Source organism: Eupeodes corollae, chromosome 1 (genome assembly GCF_945859685.1).
Source record: "Eupeodes corollae chromosome 1, idEupCoro1.1, whole genome shotgun sequence".
Classification (NCBI taxonomy): Eukaryota; Metazoa; Arthropoda; class Insecta; order Diptera; family Syrphidae; genus Eupeodes; species Eupeodes corollae.
This window is the reverse complement of record NC_079147.1, coordinates 226,219,310-226,239,532: the sequence shown is the minus strand read 5'-3', so window position 1 is coordinate 226,239,532 and position 20,223 is coordinate 226,219,310. Positions and strand designations below refer to the sequence as shown.

The 20,223-nt window shown below is 35.9% G+C and overlaps 1 protein-coding gene across 8 annotated transcripts in view; it reads right to left on the bottom strand.

Moving 5' to 3' along the window:
- The window catches only part of LOC129940292 (apoptosis-stimulating of p53 protein 2), a 375,436-nt gene that overhangs the window by 133,967 nt on the left and 221,246 nt on the right, over positions 1–20,223 (bottom strand). For 4 of the 8 annotated variants that reach the window (XM_056048582.1, XM_056048580.1, XM_056048586.1 and 1 more), the window contains exon 2: positions 18,059–18,273. The exons of the other annotated variants lie outside the window; for them this stretch is intronic. Coding sequence is in view for 1 of the 4 variants with exons in the window: in XM_056048586.1 (XP_055904561.1) it covers positions 18,059–18,100 (42 nt within the window). In the remaining 3 variants the exon portion in view is untranslated. The remainder of the gene's footprint in view (positions 1–18,058; positions 18,274–20,223) is intronic. 8 annotated transcript variants of the gene reach the window in all.

The following is a 20,223-nucleotide window of genomic DNA, read 5'->3' as shown; positions in this document are numbered from 1 at the left end:
CGAAACCCTTTCTTTTAATTCTTATTTCATTCAACATTCATTCAATTAACAAAATGGAAAACATGAAAACAATTCAATTTAAACTGTGCAACTTTGCACTTTTACTTTGCAAATTACGTTTTGCCAAACGAAAATCTGCAAAGTACAAAACCGTTAATAAAAAAAGGAAAGCTTTGCTGTTTTCCAAAGTATTTGTTCTTTTTGTTTCATTAAACAATTAAATTTGCAACTTATATTCAGAATTTTAAAAAGCTTTTCAGTAATATGCAAAGAGAAATATTAAATTGCAAATAAGGCTTTAAAAAGTTGTCGAAAGCTAATAAAAAATAAAATAAATTAAACGTTTTGAAAATGCAGAAGTAAATAAAAGTTAACAAGACAATGGAAATAAGCTTTTTTTAATTTAGACGACATTACCAAGGAACATGCATTTTTAATTTTAGGGTTAAAGCGTTGATTCATCACAATTTCAAAAATTTCTGATTGAGTAGACGTTTTTAATCCATCGACATTGTAGCCATCTTTCAATGGAATTTGACAGTTTTTAAAAGTAAAAAGTTTCTTGTTTGAAATCGAATAAGTTTAGGATATTTGCCAAAGAGTAGTGAAACTGAGAATCTACTTTGGTATCGTAAACGATTTTTCCACAAACAAGAGCCTTAGAGTAGATATGAGTTTAACTCTCACTGTACTATATATGGAATCCCAAAGAAACTTAGCTCATGACTGATTTGAAAAAGCATAACGTCCGTGATCATCAAATTATTTTTTGAAAAAACTCATAAAGAGTTGAAATGTGTACAATTTCAACCTTTGGTTGTTTTGGTGTTTTAAAAAGATATCGAGTCCAATGAAATAACGTTGAGATCATAAAGAACATGGACCTTATATCCAGACTTCTTTAAAGCTACATGAAACAACAAGAACCGTAGAAGATCCGTTGCGTTCTTTAGGTACAATTTGTAACCACTTTCACGGCCATAACTTGATTTTTAACTCAATATCGATGTAAATGTCAAAGTGTACAACAAGTCAATTGCTGCGAAGGTTTTGAAATCGATAAATTGGGATCATCATCAATAACACTTGCACTTGCAGACTTAATATTTTCGACTAAATATATAATCAAATCTGGTTTATGTCAGGTTTCAAATTTTAAAGATTTAAATTCCAGTTAAGCTTTAAACCAAAAACCATGGAAGACAAGGATGTACAAAATAAATCAACTTAGAAAAAAATTAATCCTTCAAATATCCAAACAGATAATATAGCATATAATCAAAACAACCTTAAAAGAGCTCACGCAAAGCTCTTTCGAAAGGAATGATATGTTTCTACGGTCATTTGGCTTTACGTGTTTCGTCTTCCCATTAATGTTTTGTGCCTATAAAAATGGCCATTACCAAAGGAACTCATTATTTGACATTATTTTATTTTTTGTTTTTGGAGATCTTTAGCCCTCCTCCCTAAAAGACATATATGATTTCGATAAGATGTGTCTTCATTTAAAAAGCTCTTAACTTTAAATAAAAATAAAATTTTACGATTGGAATTAAATTTCGCCTTAATGGAGCCTTAGATTTCGTTTGCTTTTATATAAACGACTATAAAAAGTCTGATTTCGTGCTAATAATTTAATTGCAAGCTCTTGGCACTTCATGATGATAATGATGATGATTTTTGTTTTGAAAATGGCAACCTCTGCAAGTGGTATGAAAAATGTAGACCTGAATGTGAATAAAAGAACTTTCACCACTTTGACTGATAAACACAGATGTTGTCGGGCTTTTACTTTAAAATAATTAATTATTTTTATAATTTTATAATTACTTTTTATTATTATTAAGAAAAAAAACAAATGCACGATAAATGAACAGCAACTTTCTGAATACAGATCATTGGTTTCCTACATAGTTATATTTTTATGTACGCTCATACTCTGTGAAAAAAAGTCTGCATCGGCAGCTGGAGTTAAGCACGATTGCAGATTAAGTAATATGTACAACTTGGAGTCTCAAACTCAAACTCAATCACCTGGATTCTGATTTCTAACTTCTATAATTGGAGAACGGGCGCGAGCATTCAGGCCTGCCGCCAGATATTGTACAAGTAGTTATAGACGCCTACTAAGATTATTTCGTACAACTTACATAAAACTCTCAAGGTATAAATAAAAAGATGCAGAGCTCTGTGGTATAAAATCTACGTCGCGTCGTCGTCTTTTAAAATAGGATCCAGAGAAGGGAAAAGAAATTAACATAGATAGATACAACTACAGAGGGTGGAGGCGCACCTACGGATAAAATATTTTTTCTTTTATTTATAATTAAATTGTCTCCAATTGTTTTGAAGAAGTTGGGGGTGGTTATAGACTTTGGAATCACGCAGGAAATTCGTGGGATTTTCAATTATTGCCAGATGTTTATATCTCTGTATTTTACCAAATAAGAAAGTGGTGAAAATAAAAATATTCACACAATAATCAGGCTTAACAACAAATCGTTTGGAAAAGCGTTCCTATCCCTATACCTACATATAAATATACCTAAGTTACGATTGGATAAATTGATGCGATTATATATTTTGTATATTAAGAAAGAAAGAAAGAAAAAAATTAGAGTTAATTCCAAAAAAGGTCGATCTAATGTTGATGATAAAATTATCGTCATCGAAAAAGGAATAAATCACTCAATCGGAATGAATTACTTTACTCGGTTAGAAAAACTTTTTCAACATTAAATTCATAATGAGACTAATTAACCTTTCGAATTAGGTCAATTTGAATAGCTGAATCAAACCAATATAATGTTGAAAATCATTGAATTACCATCGATAGCAATGTTTAAGGGGGAATTGTAACCTTCTGTATTTGATGACTTAAGCAAAATTAGCTTTCGATTTTCTAATTATTTTATGTAAAAAATAAATACATACAATTTTGAGAAACACAGAGACATTGGTGAAATGATGTTGACTGAGCATTTCTATATTGATTTGATAAACATTTTTGAACACTTCTATAGACGTGCAGTCACAAATATTTTATTTCTATAGATCTGCATAAAACATCATATATTGATATCGAAAATTTGATTGACAAAATGTTAATAACTCTTAAGTTCATGCGAGTCCTTCCTAGAAGTATAAAAATTTCGGAAAGATCAGTGAAAACTATTTTGCGTGACCATTTGGGTAAGATATCGATGGAAAAAGTTCTCTAATTCTGCACTCGTAAATCATTATCAAAAACTCGGCCTACATAGTTTCAAAACCACTGTATTCACCATACCTAGCTCTTCTGAACCTGAACCTCAATTTTGTAATCAAAACATATCGGATCCTTTATTTTAGAAAACGTAACAATACTACACTTTTGTAGATTAAATTTAAACCATTTATGAAACACCACTTGGTAATATTATCAATATCCAATTGATATTTGAACTCCTACTCTCACCTCCCCGTGGTGAACATCGGGTGACTAGTACCTCAACTGGAGATTGAGTTCCAACCCCAGTGGAAAGTTGTTGGGGGCAGCAAACGAGAGAGGTGGGGAGAGGTGTTTCCACTAAGGCACCTCTCCTTATCCGGACGGCAGCGGAGGAATTAAAGAGACGTAATCAACGGTGGCGTCTACAGTTCCAGTAAGGTTGAACTACTTAGTGAACACCTTATAGGACTTCTTCGACTTATTCGGAGCCCAGGCCTGTAAGGAGCGGTTTTATCCGGCTCCCCATCCTTTGAGTTATACTTAGGAGCTGGCCCTCGGATACGGAAGGATTTACTGTTGACAACCAACGCAAACGAATAAAGGACAACGAACTTCGGATATGCACGTGGAATGTTAATTCCCTTAACAGACCACGTGCGGCCGAAGAATTAGCAGAGGCCCTAGACCGATATAAAGATATCACCGCCATCCAAGAAATACGATGGGATGGGCCGGGCAAAAACAGGATGAAAAACTGCGATATTTACTATGGTGACTGCTACCACGAAAACCAACAGCGCTTATTTGGATGCGGCTTTGTCAATGGAGCCAAACTTAGGCAAGACGTCTTGAGCTATAGGTGCATCAATGAGCGCCTCATGACCATACGCATCCAGGATAAATTCGGCAACATTAGCCTGATATGCGCGCACGCCCCCACAGAAGAGAAAGACGACAACACCAAAGATATGTTCTTCGAGCTCCTAGACAAAACATATGAGCAGTGCCCTAGCTACGATATTAAAATAGTCCTGGGCGATTTTAATACCAAGCTAAAAAGGGAAGACATCTTTGGTAGAATAATCGGGAAGATAAGCCTGCACGACAACACTTCCGCCAACGGATTCAAGCTATTAGATTTTGCTGCAGGGCGAAACGTCATGGTAGCCAGTACGCGTTTTCCACACCTCAACATCCACAAAGGAACTTGGAGTTCTCCAGATCAATCTACCGAAAACCAGATTGACCATATTGCGATCGACGCCAGGCACGCTACCAGCATCATGGGTGTCTGAACTTTCCGGGGAGCTAACATCGAATCCGACCATTACCTAGTTGTAGCCAAGGTAGCACTTCGGGTTTTCAGACACAAGGCCAAACAGGGAGATGCTGGGAGAAGGTACAATGTCGAACGGCTACAATCGCCAGAGATCGCCAAATCCTTTTCCGACCGAGTTACAAGTAACCTCTCTCAAAGTTCTCTGCCGCCAACACAATGTATCGAAAACCAGTGGCAACATTGCCAACATGCAATCAGAGAAGCCGCTTCTGATGTGCTGGGTTCCAAGCTGCCACCAACAAGGAACCCCTGGTTTGATGAGGAATGTCGGAAGGCAAATGCAGCCAAAGCACAGGAACGCAAAGCGGCGCTGCATAAAAGGACTAGAGCTGCTCATGAGTTCTATGAGTAGAAGAGGCGAGAGGAACGCCGACTTTTTAGAAGGAAAAAGATAGGGCATGAGAAGCGTGCGGTCGAAGATGTTGAGAGCTTTAAAAGCAGGAATGAAGTTCGAAAGTTTTATGAACAGGTGAAACGAAATTCACAGGTACATAAACCTAGAACCGAAAGCTGCAAAGACGAAAGTGAAAACATCATAGTGGAACCGTAGTCAATGTTGAGGATATGGAAGGACCACTTCTGCAGACTGTATAACGGCAACGACGAACCGAATTCCGCTGTCAGGCACGATGATCCATTCAACATAGACGACGAAAGCCAACAATGCCGTCCTCTCAACTTAGACGAAGTAAAGATTGCCATATCTAGCTGAAGTCTAATACAGCCGTTGGAGCGGATGGCTTGAATGACGAGCTCTTTAAATCAGATGGAGATACGTTGGTTAGGAGCATGCACCAACTTCTCTGCAAGATATGGTCGGAAGAAAGCATGCCCGATGAAAGGAACCTCAGTATTGTTTGCCCGTTCCTGAAAAATAGACCCTGTAAGCTGCACTAAATATAGAGGAATCAGTCTAGTTAACATCGCCTATAAAATCTTCTCTGCCTTAATATGTGAACGTCTAAAGCCCATCGTCAACAACTTGATAAGTCCTTAGCAGTGTGGTTTTGGACCAGGAAAGTCCACAAATGATCAAATATTCACATGACAGCAGATCCTGGAAAAAAAACGAAGAACACCAAATCGACTCCCACCATCTTTTCATCGATTTCAAGGCCGTATATGAAAGCATCTACAGGGACGAGCTGTATAGAGCCATGTCTAGTTTTGGCATCCCTACCAAACTCGTCCGTTTGCGCAGGATGACCATGGAGGATTCACGCTGCTTCATAAAGGTTGGAAACAACTTAACAGAACTTTTCGATGTAAAAAAAGGCTTTAGACAACGTGAAGCGCTGTCATGTGGTTTTTTTAACATCGTGCTTGAAAGAATAGTGCAGAGCTTACACGTCAACACTAGAGGCACTATCTTTCAAAAGTCTCTACAATTAATAGCATATGCTGATGACATTCACATAATCAGAAGAACTCAGGCGTGATTTCAATGGGGCTTATTTGAGTATTAAGGCAGAGGCGGCAAACGGTTAATGAGGGCAAAACAAAGTACATGCTGTCGTCAAGAAAGGACCTACAACACCGACGTCTTGGTCAAAACGTCACCATCGACAGACGTAACTTTGAGGTAGTCAAAGACTTCGTCTACCTAGGCTCCGCTGTAAACGCAGAAAACAACACCAGCGCTGAGATCAAACACAGAATAACTCTTGCTAACCGCTGTTTCTTTGGACTAAGAAAGTAATTGAGTGGTAAAGTTCTCTCTCCAGGGACCAAAGTGTTGCTATGTAAGACCCTTGTCATCCCCGTCCTGCTATAAGGTGCAGAAGCATAGACTATGACAAAACCGGATGAAAGCACCTTGGGTCGGTTCGAGAGAAAAGTTCTTCGTGTGATCTACGGTCCCGTATACATCGAAGGAGAGTGGAGAAGAAGATGGACATAGACTTAGCCAGAAGGGTAAAAGTCCAACGACTTAGATGGCTGGGTCACGTAGAGCGCATGGAAACCAATGCTCCGGCCCGGAAAGTCGAATCCACACCCACAGGACAGCGCAGTAGAGGAAGACTGCGGATCAGGTGGCCGGCACAAGTGGAAGGTGGCCTCACCGAACTTGGAGCGCGAAACTGGAGACATCTAGCTAGGGACTGAGCTAGATGGAGAAGTTTGTTCGGTGAGTCCACACAGGACTGTAGCGCCACCTTAAGTAAGTAAGTATTTTTGTTGAAGACTTGCCAAAATAGTTTGTATGTTTTATTTTGAAAGGTAGTCGTACTACAGTTGATACACAGTAGCCATAAAATTTGTAAGACTCATAAAAATCTTGAAAATAAGCATTTACAAAAAAGGTTGTTGATGCGTCAGAAAATTTGAAACACAAGCAAGTAATTAAATTACCAACCATCAGTTAAAATAATATAAAAAGGAATTCTATTGAAATATCAGAGTTTATCTTGAGTTTCAAAATAACGTGATAATGTTTTGTATGTTGAACACAACTCCACGAACACATCCATTGAGCTTCAAATTTGTATACACAGCACGATGTTACTATGCCTTTTATCGAAATATCTACTTTACTACTCATGGCTTTTCCAAAAAAACACGGTAATGACAATTTAACAATGAATATGACAATTAATTTTATTTAATTTGTGTCGCCTTAAACCAATTATTGCGGGGTGTGAAGTCTTTCACGCTGAAAAATCTGCTACATTTTGATAGCACATTGAATCTGTGTAGTTACAATATCTTACTTAGTTCATCATCATTAATAATAGTTGATGGATGAATAAATTTGAATCAGCACAAAAACATTATAGCCCCTTTTGAATGTCATTTAACAATAATATGGTTTGTATAATGTTTTTTTTTTTTTCATTTTGTCAGCGGAAAGAAAAAACACGTGTCATCAATTTTTTGTATTTAGCTGTTCTTTGGTTTCATAAAAAAAATATGTTAACAATATTATTCTTTTTTTTTTTGGAATGACGAAGACTCAATGGAAGTGCAGTTTGTCACATTATACAACATTTTTGATGCACTTTGATGCAATCCGAAGGGCGTCACATTCCCACCGTAAATCAGCTGAAATGGAGACTCGGCGTGGGAAGGAAATATTTCCATCGCCGCAAACGCGACGACATACATACCACGCCACACCACATCACACCACACTTGTGGTTCACTCCTGATGAGGAAGAAGAATTGTTATTATTTACAAAAATAAGAAAAAATTAAATATGTTAACAAATTTTGCTCATTGGGTAAATTATTTGTATAACATAATTGATGAGCAACTTATTCTGTTGACTGAGTTGTTCAAAAATGAGCAGCGATGTACGTTTTGTGTGTCTTGACATTGACTTCCACTGTTAACCTCGCCCGCCATCATATTTCTTGATTTAGAGACGAATATTTCTCAGACACATGATGCCAAGAAAAAAAAAAAAACGCAAATAAATATTGACAAAAACAAGTTAAGCAGATGATGAATATATTGGCTAAAAGACAATCCGAATTTATTATAAAATATTTTCTTGTTTAAAATCAGAAATTATTGAAATTTATGTAAAATCATAAAGCATAAAAAAGGTGAATTGTTTTCTTTATTTTTTGTTGAATTATTTATTAATGATTTGGCAAAGTTCATTGGACTGATAAATTGTTTGGCTTATAAATTGTTTAACTTGATTTTTGGAATAATAGAGACAAAATATTAAAAACATTTAAAAAAGGTTTGAAAATATAAGAAAACATTATGGAAGAACATTAAAAACCGCTTGAGATTATATAGGGGCATATTCTTGGTCATATTTTAAACCCGAGTTTATTTGAACTGGAGTCTAAATTTTACATCTAGGTTAGACAAAGCTGCTATTCTGAAAGAGGCAACCCTGTTTAGTAAGAATCAAGTTTAAGATATATTCTAAAGGGTGATTTTTTAGATATTATCTTTTTGGCAACACAGCTGACGCACATTTCGTGTTTTGTTTAACATCTTCAGTTTGGTCTATAATTTAAGTATTAATCGTTTTGCAAACGAACAACGCTTTCAAATTAGTGAATCTTATTTCAAAATGTGTGCTCTGTTAAGAAAGTTTATCGCGAGCTTCTTCCATTTCCGTTGTGTTCAGCGACGAAGCACAATTTTGGCTCAATTTGTACGTAAATAAGCGGAATTGTCGATTTTGGAGTGAATATCAGCCAGAAGCATTACAAACAAGAGGTACCAATGCATCCAGAAGAGGTCACAGGTTGGTGCGATTTATGGGCTGGTGGCATCTTTGCACCGTACTTCTTCAAAGATGATGCGAATCGTAACGTAACTGTGAATTTTTTGCCCAAAATGTAAGAGCTTGACTTGCATTACATGTGGTTTTAACAAAACGATGTCACATGCCACACAGCACGCGCAACAATGAACTTATTGAGAGGCGAGTTCGGTGAACATTTTATTTCACGTTCGGGACCGGTCAATTGGCTGCCTAGATCGTGCGATTTAACGCCTTTACAATATTCTTTGTTGGGCTACGTTAAAGCTTATGTCTATACATAAGACTTGTAGATAACAGCCATATCAGAAGGTGTGAAATATTTCTTGAATCGCTTAAGGAAGCCCAAACACCTTACGGAGTTCGAGAATATCGAGATGTTCAGTCTCCTCGGTTTAAGTCTCATCCATGGATAATGGCAAGAGGGGTATATCTCGCTTTAATAATACAAGACAGCAATGGATTTCGAAGCATTAAGTTTTAAGTGGTTTTTTTATTCCCCATTGTTCAATGCTGTTTAGGTCGAAATTTAATGAGCTCATCATATTTTGTCGTTGCAGTTCCACATCCGAAAAAGAGGAATATGATTCGAGAAACGAATATGAAAAGCTAAGAGTCCTATCGAAACAATGTATTGGATTAGAAGTTGCAGACAGGAGATCATTAACAAAAATGAGAAAGAGTGTTGGAGATATAACATAGCCCTGGGGCACACCAGCTTTTCTTTGTGGTTTTCAGACTTGAATCCCTTCAATACTACTTGTATTGAACGATCCAAAAGGTAATTACTATGCCAATGAAGCAGGGATTCATAAAAACCGAAAGCACGCATTTCGATACGAGAGCTTGATGCCAAACAATATCAAATGCTTTTGAAATATCAAGTGCAATAATCTTACTCTCTTCAAAGCGATGTAAGGATTTCCTCCACCGTTCGGTGAGATGAACCATGAGATCACCAGTGGACCTATATTGCTTCGAAAGCCATACTGACGGTCTTTAAGAAGTTTTCGGTCTTCAAGATATTTCTTGAACTGATAATTAATCAGCGTTTCCATGACTTTGGAAAGAAGGGACCTAAGTGATATTGGTCGGTAATTAGAGGGAGACGAAGATTCGTCTTTTTTAGGGATGGGCTGGACAAATGCAGTTTTCCATTCGCTCGGAACGAGACCTGAGGAGTAGGACAGATGAGACTCAGTGGTTTTGCCAGCGTGGAAGAACACCTCTTCAGAACTATAGCGGGGATACCATCCGGATCAGCGGATTTATGTGTATTTAGATATGTATGAATTTTTGCTACAGTACGAGTGCGAAAAAAGATTGGTCCCATAGAATCACTAACTCGCTCAAGTACAAGCGGAGTCATAGCCCTCTCTGGCAGCGTTGAAATGGAGGTAAATTGCCTAGCAAAGAGATTAGCTTTCTCTAACGAGCTAACAAATGGAGTGTGATTGAGAACGAGCGTCGGAACCGAGGAAGAGAAAGAATTCCTTATGTGTTTTTACAAATTACCAAAAATTTCTACAGGCTTTGGGACATTGCAGTATTTTTTGCTGTAATTTTTTGCTATAATTTTTGGTCATGTATAAAATTAGTCCGTCAAACATGGGCGACTTCTTCTTTGGCCCTAATAAACTCTTTAAAGGTTTTGGACAAGACGATGCGATGCACTCTCATGTCACTTCTTCAACATCGTTCTGGACAGAATTGTGCAAACCGTCAACACTAGAGGCACAATTTTTCAAAGGTCCATCCAATTAATCGGATACGCAGATGATATTGATATAAATGGAAGATCAAAGCGTGATGTCAGTAGAGGGTTTTTGAGCATTACGACGGAAGCGAAGGAGATGGGTTTAGTGGTCAATGAGGGCAAGACGAAGCATATGATTTTATCAAAACAGGACACTGAACGACGACGTATTGGACAAAACGTCACCGTGGGCATAACTTTGAGGTAGTTAAGGACTTTGTCTACCTAGGCACCGCTATTAATGCAGATAACGACACCAGCGCTGAAACCAATCGAAGAATAACTCTTGCAAATCGCTGCTTCTTTGGACTTAGAAGGCAATTAAGAAGTAAGTAAGTCCTCTCTCGAGCATGTAAAATCACCATCTATAAGACACTCATCATCCCGGTTCTCATTTATGGCGCTGAAGCCTGGACCCTGTCAAAGAAAGATGAGAGCGTCTTAGGATGCTTCGAGAGAAAAATTCCTCGGGTGATTTTTTGGTTCTGTTAAAGTTAAAGATCCTGAAGTAATTATTGAGACAGTCCTATTTGGCTTTCTCGTATTGCCAAACAGTTATCTTAGGAGTTCTTTCTTTAACAGATGTGCCCAGAGGAGATAGAACACTAACAGTGCTGCACTTTTTAAAATTTCAAGTTTTACCTGCAAACAGCGTGAACACTGTATTTTTTAGTGAAGCGCCATCTGATGCACGCGAAGATCACAGTTAGACCATAATCTATGAACGAACCCTTTTGCATCAGTTCTTATTTCATTCAGCAATTAAAGTTATAAACTTAAATCTTTTAAACTTGTTCATTTTATTGTGTTAAAGTTATTTCTGAATTTCGCTAAATATTGTACACTATTTCTTTGTTAATAATTCTGCCAAATATTGAATGGTATCAACTTTGTTCTAAAAATAGTTTAGCTTTAGATAAAGAAAATGAAATACCATATCTTGAAATACTCGTCATTTAAGTTTCAAAAACTAATTGGTGCAAATATTTCGTCATTGAAATTATAATAAACTTAAAAACAAATTTCAAATTATCTGTCTTAATTGAAAGTGTCATTTATTTTCTCATCATTTTCGTTTTCATTTTCATTTTCTAACGGACCGGACAGCTTAAAAATTATTTTACTAAGGACACATCTCAAGGCATTTTCCTAACAGTTTATAATATTGATTAAAGTTTCTAAAGCTCCATAATACCACTATTCTACTATACTTCTTGGGTACCCTGTACTGTACTCGTATAATACACCAAACTATACACATACTCGTATCTATATATTTATAAAATACTGAATTTTATGAAGATTAAAAAACTAAACTCAAAAGAAAGTATAGAAGTTACTACTCTAGTCCTGTCGTACTCTATAATATTATAGACACGGCTTGGCGGAGGTGGAGGGAGGGTAGGTATATAGGTATAGAAAAGAGATGATTATGTTCAAGAGAGCAAAAATGATTTATAAGGGTTCCTTTATTCTTTATTCTTTTGTTCTCTTAAAGTTCTTATCCTTTTTTTTGTCCTTTATTTTCCCTATTGAAATGATACAATATCAAAAGCTTAAATTTAATGTCATTTTGATAGTAGATAGATTATTTTATGAAGATATTAAAAAATGAAAAAAAAACATTGCTTCTTCTTTATTTTCATGAAAGTGAAATTTATTCAAAAATAATTGTAGATGTTTTGTCAACAGAAAAAAACAGAGGAAAATTGAATCTAATTATATTTACTCAGTCACGATATTTTCTTTTTAAATGATGATTATACTGTCAAATAATTTGAAAGTAAAGTTATTCAAGTCAGAAAAAATGTGTAAATAAGTTTTCTTAAAATGGGTAAAAGAATAAGTTTACCCAAATAGTCGCATGAACGATCTTTTAATTCAATCGAATTATAAAATACATTTACTTGTAACTTTCTTCTTTTGCATACAAAATTATTTGACTGATAAAGTTTCTAACAGAATAGACGTGTTCGTGTTTCAGAGTTAAAAGTCTCGTTTTGAGCGTGAGCTCCGATTTTTCAAAGGATGTTTAATTTTTAATTATCTTTTGAATGTATGGCCGAATAATCACGATACGATAGTTACAGACGACGATACAAGTTGTGCTTAAGTTTTATTTGAAGGTATCATGTTTTTGAACAACCCTGATTCTAAACGTTTGGATAACCTTTTACAAATAAATTTGATATTTTTTTTTGGAAGCAATATGCTTGCATTTCAAGAAAAAACTGAGGAAACCATTTTCCACACAAAATTTGATAGTTTACGTTACAAATATAAACTTAAACACCGAAAAACCTTTCCTAAACTTCCAAAGTTTACACTTAGTGTTTGAAAAATATGTTTGCATAGTTAAGATATATATGCTTTTAAGTTCACATAACTTGAGATCTTATGATATGAGATAATGCAGAGTCCAACATTCGAACAGGATATCAAAAGTCCTCCAAAATCTCACTATCTTAATAATTAACGCACACTTAAGAGGTTATTAATATCCTCAACATATTAAAGGTTTAAACACAGAGCGAACTTTAAGAAAATAGAGAAGGATTAAAGACGAGATACCGGTGCACAATGGTCTTAAAACTTTGAATATCAAAATGATAGAGAAAAATAGAGTTTGGTAAAACATTTACAGTCCCTGGCCATATTATTAGAAACTTAAATTTCACACTTAAGTAAGTGGCTGTTTAGTTTTGATCGGGAGGAAATTTCGAGTCACTTGAAGAAGGCGGAGACAGACACAGACTTTACCAATGGCACAATTAAGGTGGTCATCCAAAGTGAGAGTGCAATCGAGTAGTACTCCTAGGCTTCTAGCAGTGCTTTCATATTCAATGGTTTCGTCGTTAAGTTTAAACGGGTTTAAGCCCGATGGATCAAAGTTTTTGCAATAGATGAGGAGGGATGTTGATTTGACAGGGTTTAGAGGGAGATCGTTCTTTTTTGACCACTGTGAAATGCGGAGCAGATCCTCGTTCATTAAACTTACGATATCATTTTTAGCCCCAAAATTTCGACGTATCAGAATCAGGATCAGGATCAGTATCTGCGCATCATAGGCATAAAGATGAATTAAACAATGCTTAGCAACTTGTGGTAACTCATTTACGTAAAGTGAGAAGAGGATTGGTCCAAGGATAGACCCCTTTGGCACTCCACTCAAAACATTGAGAAATGTGGACGAGTATTCATTGGCTACGACGCATTGTTGCCTTTCGCTGAGATACGAAAGAACAAGCTTACAGGACTCTAAAGAAAACCCAAAATTAATTCGCAGCTTTCTGTAAAGAATTGAGTAATATCAAACGGTATCAAAAGCCTTTGAATAATCTAACCTGTGTAAGCAAAGTAACATGATCACTGTCCATTGCCATTCTTATTTCATCAGTTACAAAAAGTAAGGCGGATTCGCAGCTGCGATTAGGTAGAAAAACAGACTGACAGGTACTTAACAGCTTGTTGATTGTAAAATATTTTTGGATCTGCCCCAGAATAGTTTTCTCAAACACCTTGGAAAGAAACAGAAGAATGGCAATCGGCCGAAATTCTGTGGCAGTACCTGTTTGCTTTTTAGGTATGGGAATAACTTTGCTTCCTTCCATTCTGAAGGGAACTCGGAAGTAGTCGATATGCTGTTCAATATGTAGGTTATATAGCGCAATTTATATGGAAGCAATAGTCTCAAGAACTTTGGGTCCATTTGGTCAGGCCAGTAGCATTAGATTTCATCGATATTATTGCCTTTACAATGTCCTCCTCTTGTATTCTTAGACAATTTAGAGAGCTGTTGATAGCAGTTGATTCCTCCTCACAATCGACGTCACCAACAGGCTTTTAAGATTGTTTGTCAATACCGATTTCAAGCAGGTTTTTCCATAATTTTTTGCCAAAAGTTAAAGAACCAAATTTATTTTCATAATAAAGTCTTTTTGCCGTTCTGACCAATACGAAAACTTGATTACGCAGTCTGCAATACAATTTGTGGAAGTACTCCAGTTTTTAACGTCTCCATTGATTGTAGGCGGCATCTCGTCATGACATAAGAGATGTCGCTATTTATCCAAGCCTAACGAAAAGGTTTTTAATAGGAACATGCCTCTCAAAAAGCTGATATGCCGAAAAACCTGAATTTATAATTTACATTTTGCATACGATGCGGCATTTAAAAAATTGTTGATTAACCTGAAAAACTAAATCCAAACATAGGAAAAGTAAATCGTGCTTGGAAAAACTAGATGCTAAAAGTTGGCTGTAAGGCATAACCTTGCCAAACTCGCTGGCAAGATACAGATCTAGTACCGCGAGTATAAGAGTTATATTCAAGGTTGGAAAGAATGAAAGCTTTGTAAATTACAGCCTGATTAGAAGGTTTGACAAATTTCTTACATTTACGGAGAAATCCTAAACATTTAACGACATTTTTGGAAATATTGTGATCTGTGATACAACTAACGAGTAGAAAAAGTTGATAAGTTTCCTGGCAGCGGTATCGCTTTACCGACAGGAAACAGCATTAAAGTGTTTGAACCATTAAATTCTACACGCTTCTTAATTCCCAAATGAACAATGCTTTTGAGATCGGAATTTAATAAGCTTATCATACGCTGCAGTTCAAGTTCCGCATCTGAAGGACAAAGATGTGAATCTATGTAGAAACGAATATGAAAAACTGAGGGTACTGTCGTCAGCGAAACAGTTTAATGGATTAGAATTGTCAGATTAAATACAGTTTATGAATATAAAGAAGAGAGTCGGAGACAAAATGGAACCCTGTGGGACACCAGTATTTATTTTTGAGTAGAGGACTTGAAATAATCCAATACAACTTGTATTGATCGGTAAGATAAGGTAGTTTCTAATCCAAAGAAGAATATATTCATCATTACCAGAAGTACGCATTTCTTAAAAGAGGGCTTGATGCCAAACTCAATCAAATACTTTTTAAATATCAAGTGCAATATTCTTACTTTCTCCAAATTTACAAACAAAGTATCAGTAAATATACAAATCGAATGACAATAAGTCGTCGGTGTTTAATATATGTTTAAAAATAAGTCTGAAATGGAATTAAAAACCATTTTTAGGAATGATGTGCATTGTTGATAAAACTCGGCGGATTGCATCCCACAAGAAGCCACACTTCTAGGGTTATCTTCCATAGATGTCACTTCATCAAAGACTAAGTTCACATTCCAACTGAAAATGTGGTACCACGGGATATGTTGAAGCCCCCTGGTTAATTCCAGGAACATATGTTAAGATTGCCTCCCTGTGAGAGTATCGTGGTGGCTGTGGTTTATCCTATATGCATAGGGTATTGATATTTCATTACTCAAAAAAATCAATATATTGATAGACTAAGCCAATACCAAAGGTTAACAAAAAGGTGAATTTGTTATGTCTTGGTAGCTTAGAAAGAGAAACGCACTCGAAGCATTTCGCTAAATAAGAGAGAATAAATCTTTGCGTAAATGCTTTTGGTTATTTCCAAAAAACTAAGCGACAAAGCAATGAATGGGGAAGCAAGTGTAAAAACTTGCCGTCAAATTTGGTGTTGATGTTGTAATTATTCTCTGTTCGGCTAGATAAACCCTCAAATCACCGGTGAACCTATTACTTTGAAAGCCGTTCATTAAGGAGCTTTCGTTCTTCGATATATTTCTTAAACTGATAATCAATTAGCGTTTCCGTGACCGGGGAGAGAAGGGACGTGAGTGCAATTTGACGATAGTAATAGCAGGAAGAAAATTCGCCTGTTTTAAGGGCAGGCTGGACAAATACTGTTTTATATCCGCTCGGAAAGAGACATGTAGAGTAGAAAAAATAGAAAATCTTAAACAGAGGGTTTGTCAGCATTAAAGAATACCTCTCCCCAACAATAGGGGGATCATTTCCGGGCCAGCGGTTTAGCGTATGCAAAGGTTTTTTAGTACTTTTGGAAATGCCCAAGTGCGAAAGAAGATTTGTCCTGAAGAAAATGATCTAGAGGTTTTAAATCTCATGACTGATTTTTTCTTAATCACGCTCATTAAACTCACACTTTATTATACCGCATTTCGCCCAAGGGGCCTTTTCTTCATATTTCGGCTCAAAATAATCGCTTTTTATGACGCGATAACGTTGGCCATTTGCAGTAACGTGACGATCGTTATCATCGACGAAAAAATACGGTCCCATAACGCCGCCGGCATGCAAGCCTCACCAAATAGTTCCTTTTTGTATATAAAGTGGTGATTCATGAATCACATGTGGATTTGCACATATAACGCATATTTTGCAAAACAACTAAGCCATTGTAATAGGGCGAGAAGTTCGACCAAAAACTGTTGTTAACGCTCCTAAAGGTTCAGTAAGCAGCTTCGAAATTGGGTGGAAATTTCTTAAAATTAGCAGACATATTTTGTTCGTGTACTTTACCACCATACAAATTTTAATTCTACTCAAAAAATTGACAGTGACAGTTTATTGATTATAGTGAATGGGTGCGTTCACAAATTAAATTTATATATGTAAAGTCCTAATTCGACAATCTGTTGTGAAAATTTCACTTTCTAATCAAAATACAGCGAGAATTGTCACTAAAACATTCAAGTTCGAAGCGAAGTGACTTGATTAAGAAGAAAAGAAATTATAGTAGATCCTAGGAAATACACACGTCACATTTAATGTGCCCCCGAATTGACATTGTACAATTTGTCCTTTTAAAGAAATACTGGAGGAAGTTCTCTAAGAGAGTCCTTGAAAAAAAAGACACATTATTCTTATCTATAAGTGACACAAGAAAAGAATCTATTGTACATTAAATTACTTCGATTTTTACATGACCTAGTACCTAAGACGACGACGTTCCAAAAGATAAGGAAAACTATTTTGTCGTGCTCTTGACAAAACACCATCTTGTATATACACAATATACAAAGTATTACAATAATGAATACCTTCCCCCTTTTTTCTAAGACCGCACTCATGAAGAATAATAAGCTCTTTTTTTGAATGAAAAACCTCAAATGACAATCGAAAAACTGAGTAGGCAGCACTCCAAATCTTTTAAACCAACATCATTTACATAAAACTATTTATTATTATTTTTATTTTTTTCTCATACTACACTACATATGCCGTTGTTCAACAGTTTTCATTCATTTTGTTAGTAATTCATCGTAGTCGTATAGTCAAGTCGTAGCCTACTTTATCTAAAACCTATTGTGTTTTTTTTTGTAAGATACAAAAATGTTCATATCAACTAAGGAAAATTGTACCACGCCACGACATAAGCACCACAAGTTTTGTACCTATGTATGTCTTTAAAAAAGTGAATTGAAAAGCTTATTTTGAATATAGACGTAGGCTGAATTTCAGGAACACCATCATCAGCTAGCGCAGCACTCTGCGTAGGAGGACTTAGCTTAATTTCAAATCGAATATAAAACTTAAAAAAGAAAAACAGATAAAAACGTTCTAAAGCACTTAAAGAAAATTCGAAATTAAATTAAAATAAAATTAAAATAAATTACCTCTTTCAATAATGTATGACGTGAAATTTTATCAATTAACATAAGGACAGGGTAGAAACAAATTTAAAATTAAATTTTTTTTTAAATATACAAATATCACTTTGCTGGAAAAATATTATACATATAGATTCGATCTTGAATTTTCACTTCATTATTTTTTTTTAAACTTAAAAATCACAAATAAATATTTTCAGTGTGGTTGACGTTTGATTCACCTGAAATTGAAAGAAATGAAAAGAAAAGTTAGTATTTTTTTTGTCTTTAAAGGAATGGAAAAGTGAAATTCTCAAATGTATGCAGTACAGGCCACACCAGCAACAGCAACAGCAGTAAAGTTGGTTTTAAGATATATTTTATAAAAACCCACCCACAAACTTAGAACTCAAAGAAAACTTTTTTTAAAGAATGTTTATTTTTAATTTTGTCTTAATGACGGAGTGGGATTGTTAAAAGACTATTGTTTTCACATTCTTTCACAATCTTAATGCATTTCCTTACATAATAAATGTTAACATTTCGTCGATTTCATCTAAAGAAAATAATCTCGAAAATGATTTTACTAATTTTGAAAAAATTTCTAAAAGTTCTTATAAATACGTCGTGTTCTAGAAGTAAACAATATTTTTTGATAGTTTCAAGTTTAATGAAAATCAAGAAATGAAAATCCGGATCAACTTGGTACAAACCAAGGACGCAATTAGCAAAAATTCAATGTGTCTTATGTAACTTGAACTTTTAAAGCCTTAAAACCTAGGATGCAATGATCGTATAGAGCAAGTGATAAAACTTGACCCTATTTCATAACCTTTGACAAGTGACAATTCCTAAAGTACTGACAAGTTTCTATTTTACGTTTTGACAAGTTACAACACTGTCAGTTAAAAAAAGCGTTTTTCAATTGGCACGGGTAGATTTTGGCAGCCATTTTGTTTAATATTTAGTTGTTTATGCAAAACCATCATGGCAAGATGGAATTCCGGCAGAGCTTTTACAAGCAGCGCAAACGTCATCAAGTGAACTGATCCATCTGCTCATAAAAGAAGCCTGGACTACCAAAAGCTTACCCGATGAGTCGAAGAAGGGAATTATCGTCAAGCTCCCAAAAAAAGGAGGTCTTACAAAGTGAGAAAACTGGAGAGGAATTCGCGTTCTACCTGCAGTTGCCAAAATAGTAGCAAAAGTCATACTGGAACGCCTTGAGGCCACACTCGATGCCGAACAGGCAGAATTCCGAGCTGGATCCTTCTGTATTGATCATATCAACATTCTGCGGATCATTATTGAACAGTGCGTTGAATATCGATCACCACTAAACCTGCTGTACATCGACTTCGAGAAGGCCTTTGATAGCGTTAACAGGGAGATATCTGGTTAGCTTTGCAGAGGAAAGGCATCCCAGAAAAACTAATTGCTGTTCTAAAGCATCATATGATGGATCCAACTGTCGCGTTCTGTACGATGGTATGTTGTCAGATGATTTTTAAATCCGAAGCGGAGTCAGGCAGGGTATGTATTCTCTCGCCAATATTGTTTTCATTGGTGATAAGCGATGTACTTCGCCCAGCTTTGTCAGGTAGCGGATAGATCCAATGGACTTTGACATCCTATTTAAAGAACATGGATTACGTGGACTATGTTTGCTTACTCTCTCATAGGATCATGGATCTCCATCAAATGACAACAAGTCTGGAGAGAGAAGCAGAAGTTGTGGGTCTGAATATTAATTCCAGCAAAACAAAAATGATCAGCCTCATAACCAAACCAATTCTCACAAATGAATATTTCCTAAAAAACCGGTGGAAAAGGTGGAGATCTTCCAAAACATTGAAAGTATCGTCTCTTCCGAAGGCGGAACAGAACAAGAAGTAATCTGCCGCATCGGCAAAGCAAAATCGGCGTTCGATATGCTATCGAAAATTTTGAGGAATAACTCTATCAAGAACAAAGCTACGACTGTTTCACACAAATGTCGAAACTGTGCTTCTTTATTGGTGCATCACTTAGAAGATTACTTCAGCCATAACAAGAAAAATGCAAACCTTCGTGAATAGATGTCTTCGTAACATCTTAACGATTTTCTGGCCAAACCGTATATCAAACAGGTCTGAGGACCTAAATAAAGTAAGTACCATGGCAAGTTACAGCACGTTCAAATGATACAACTT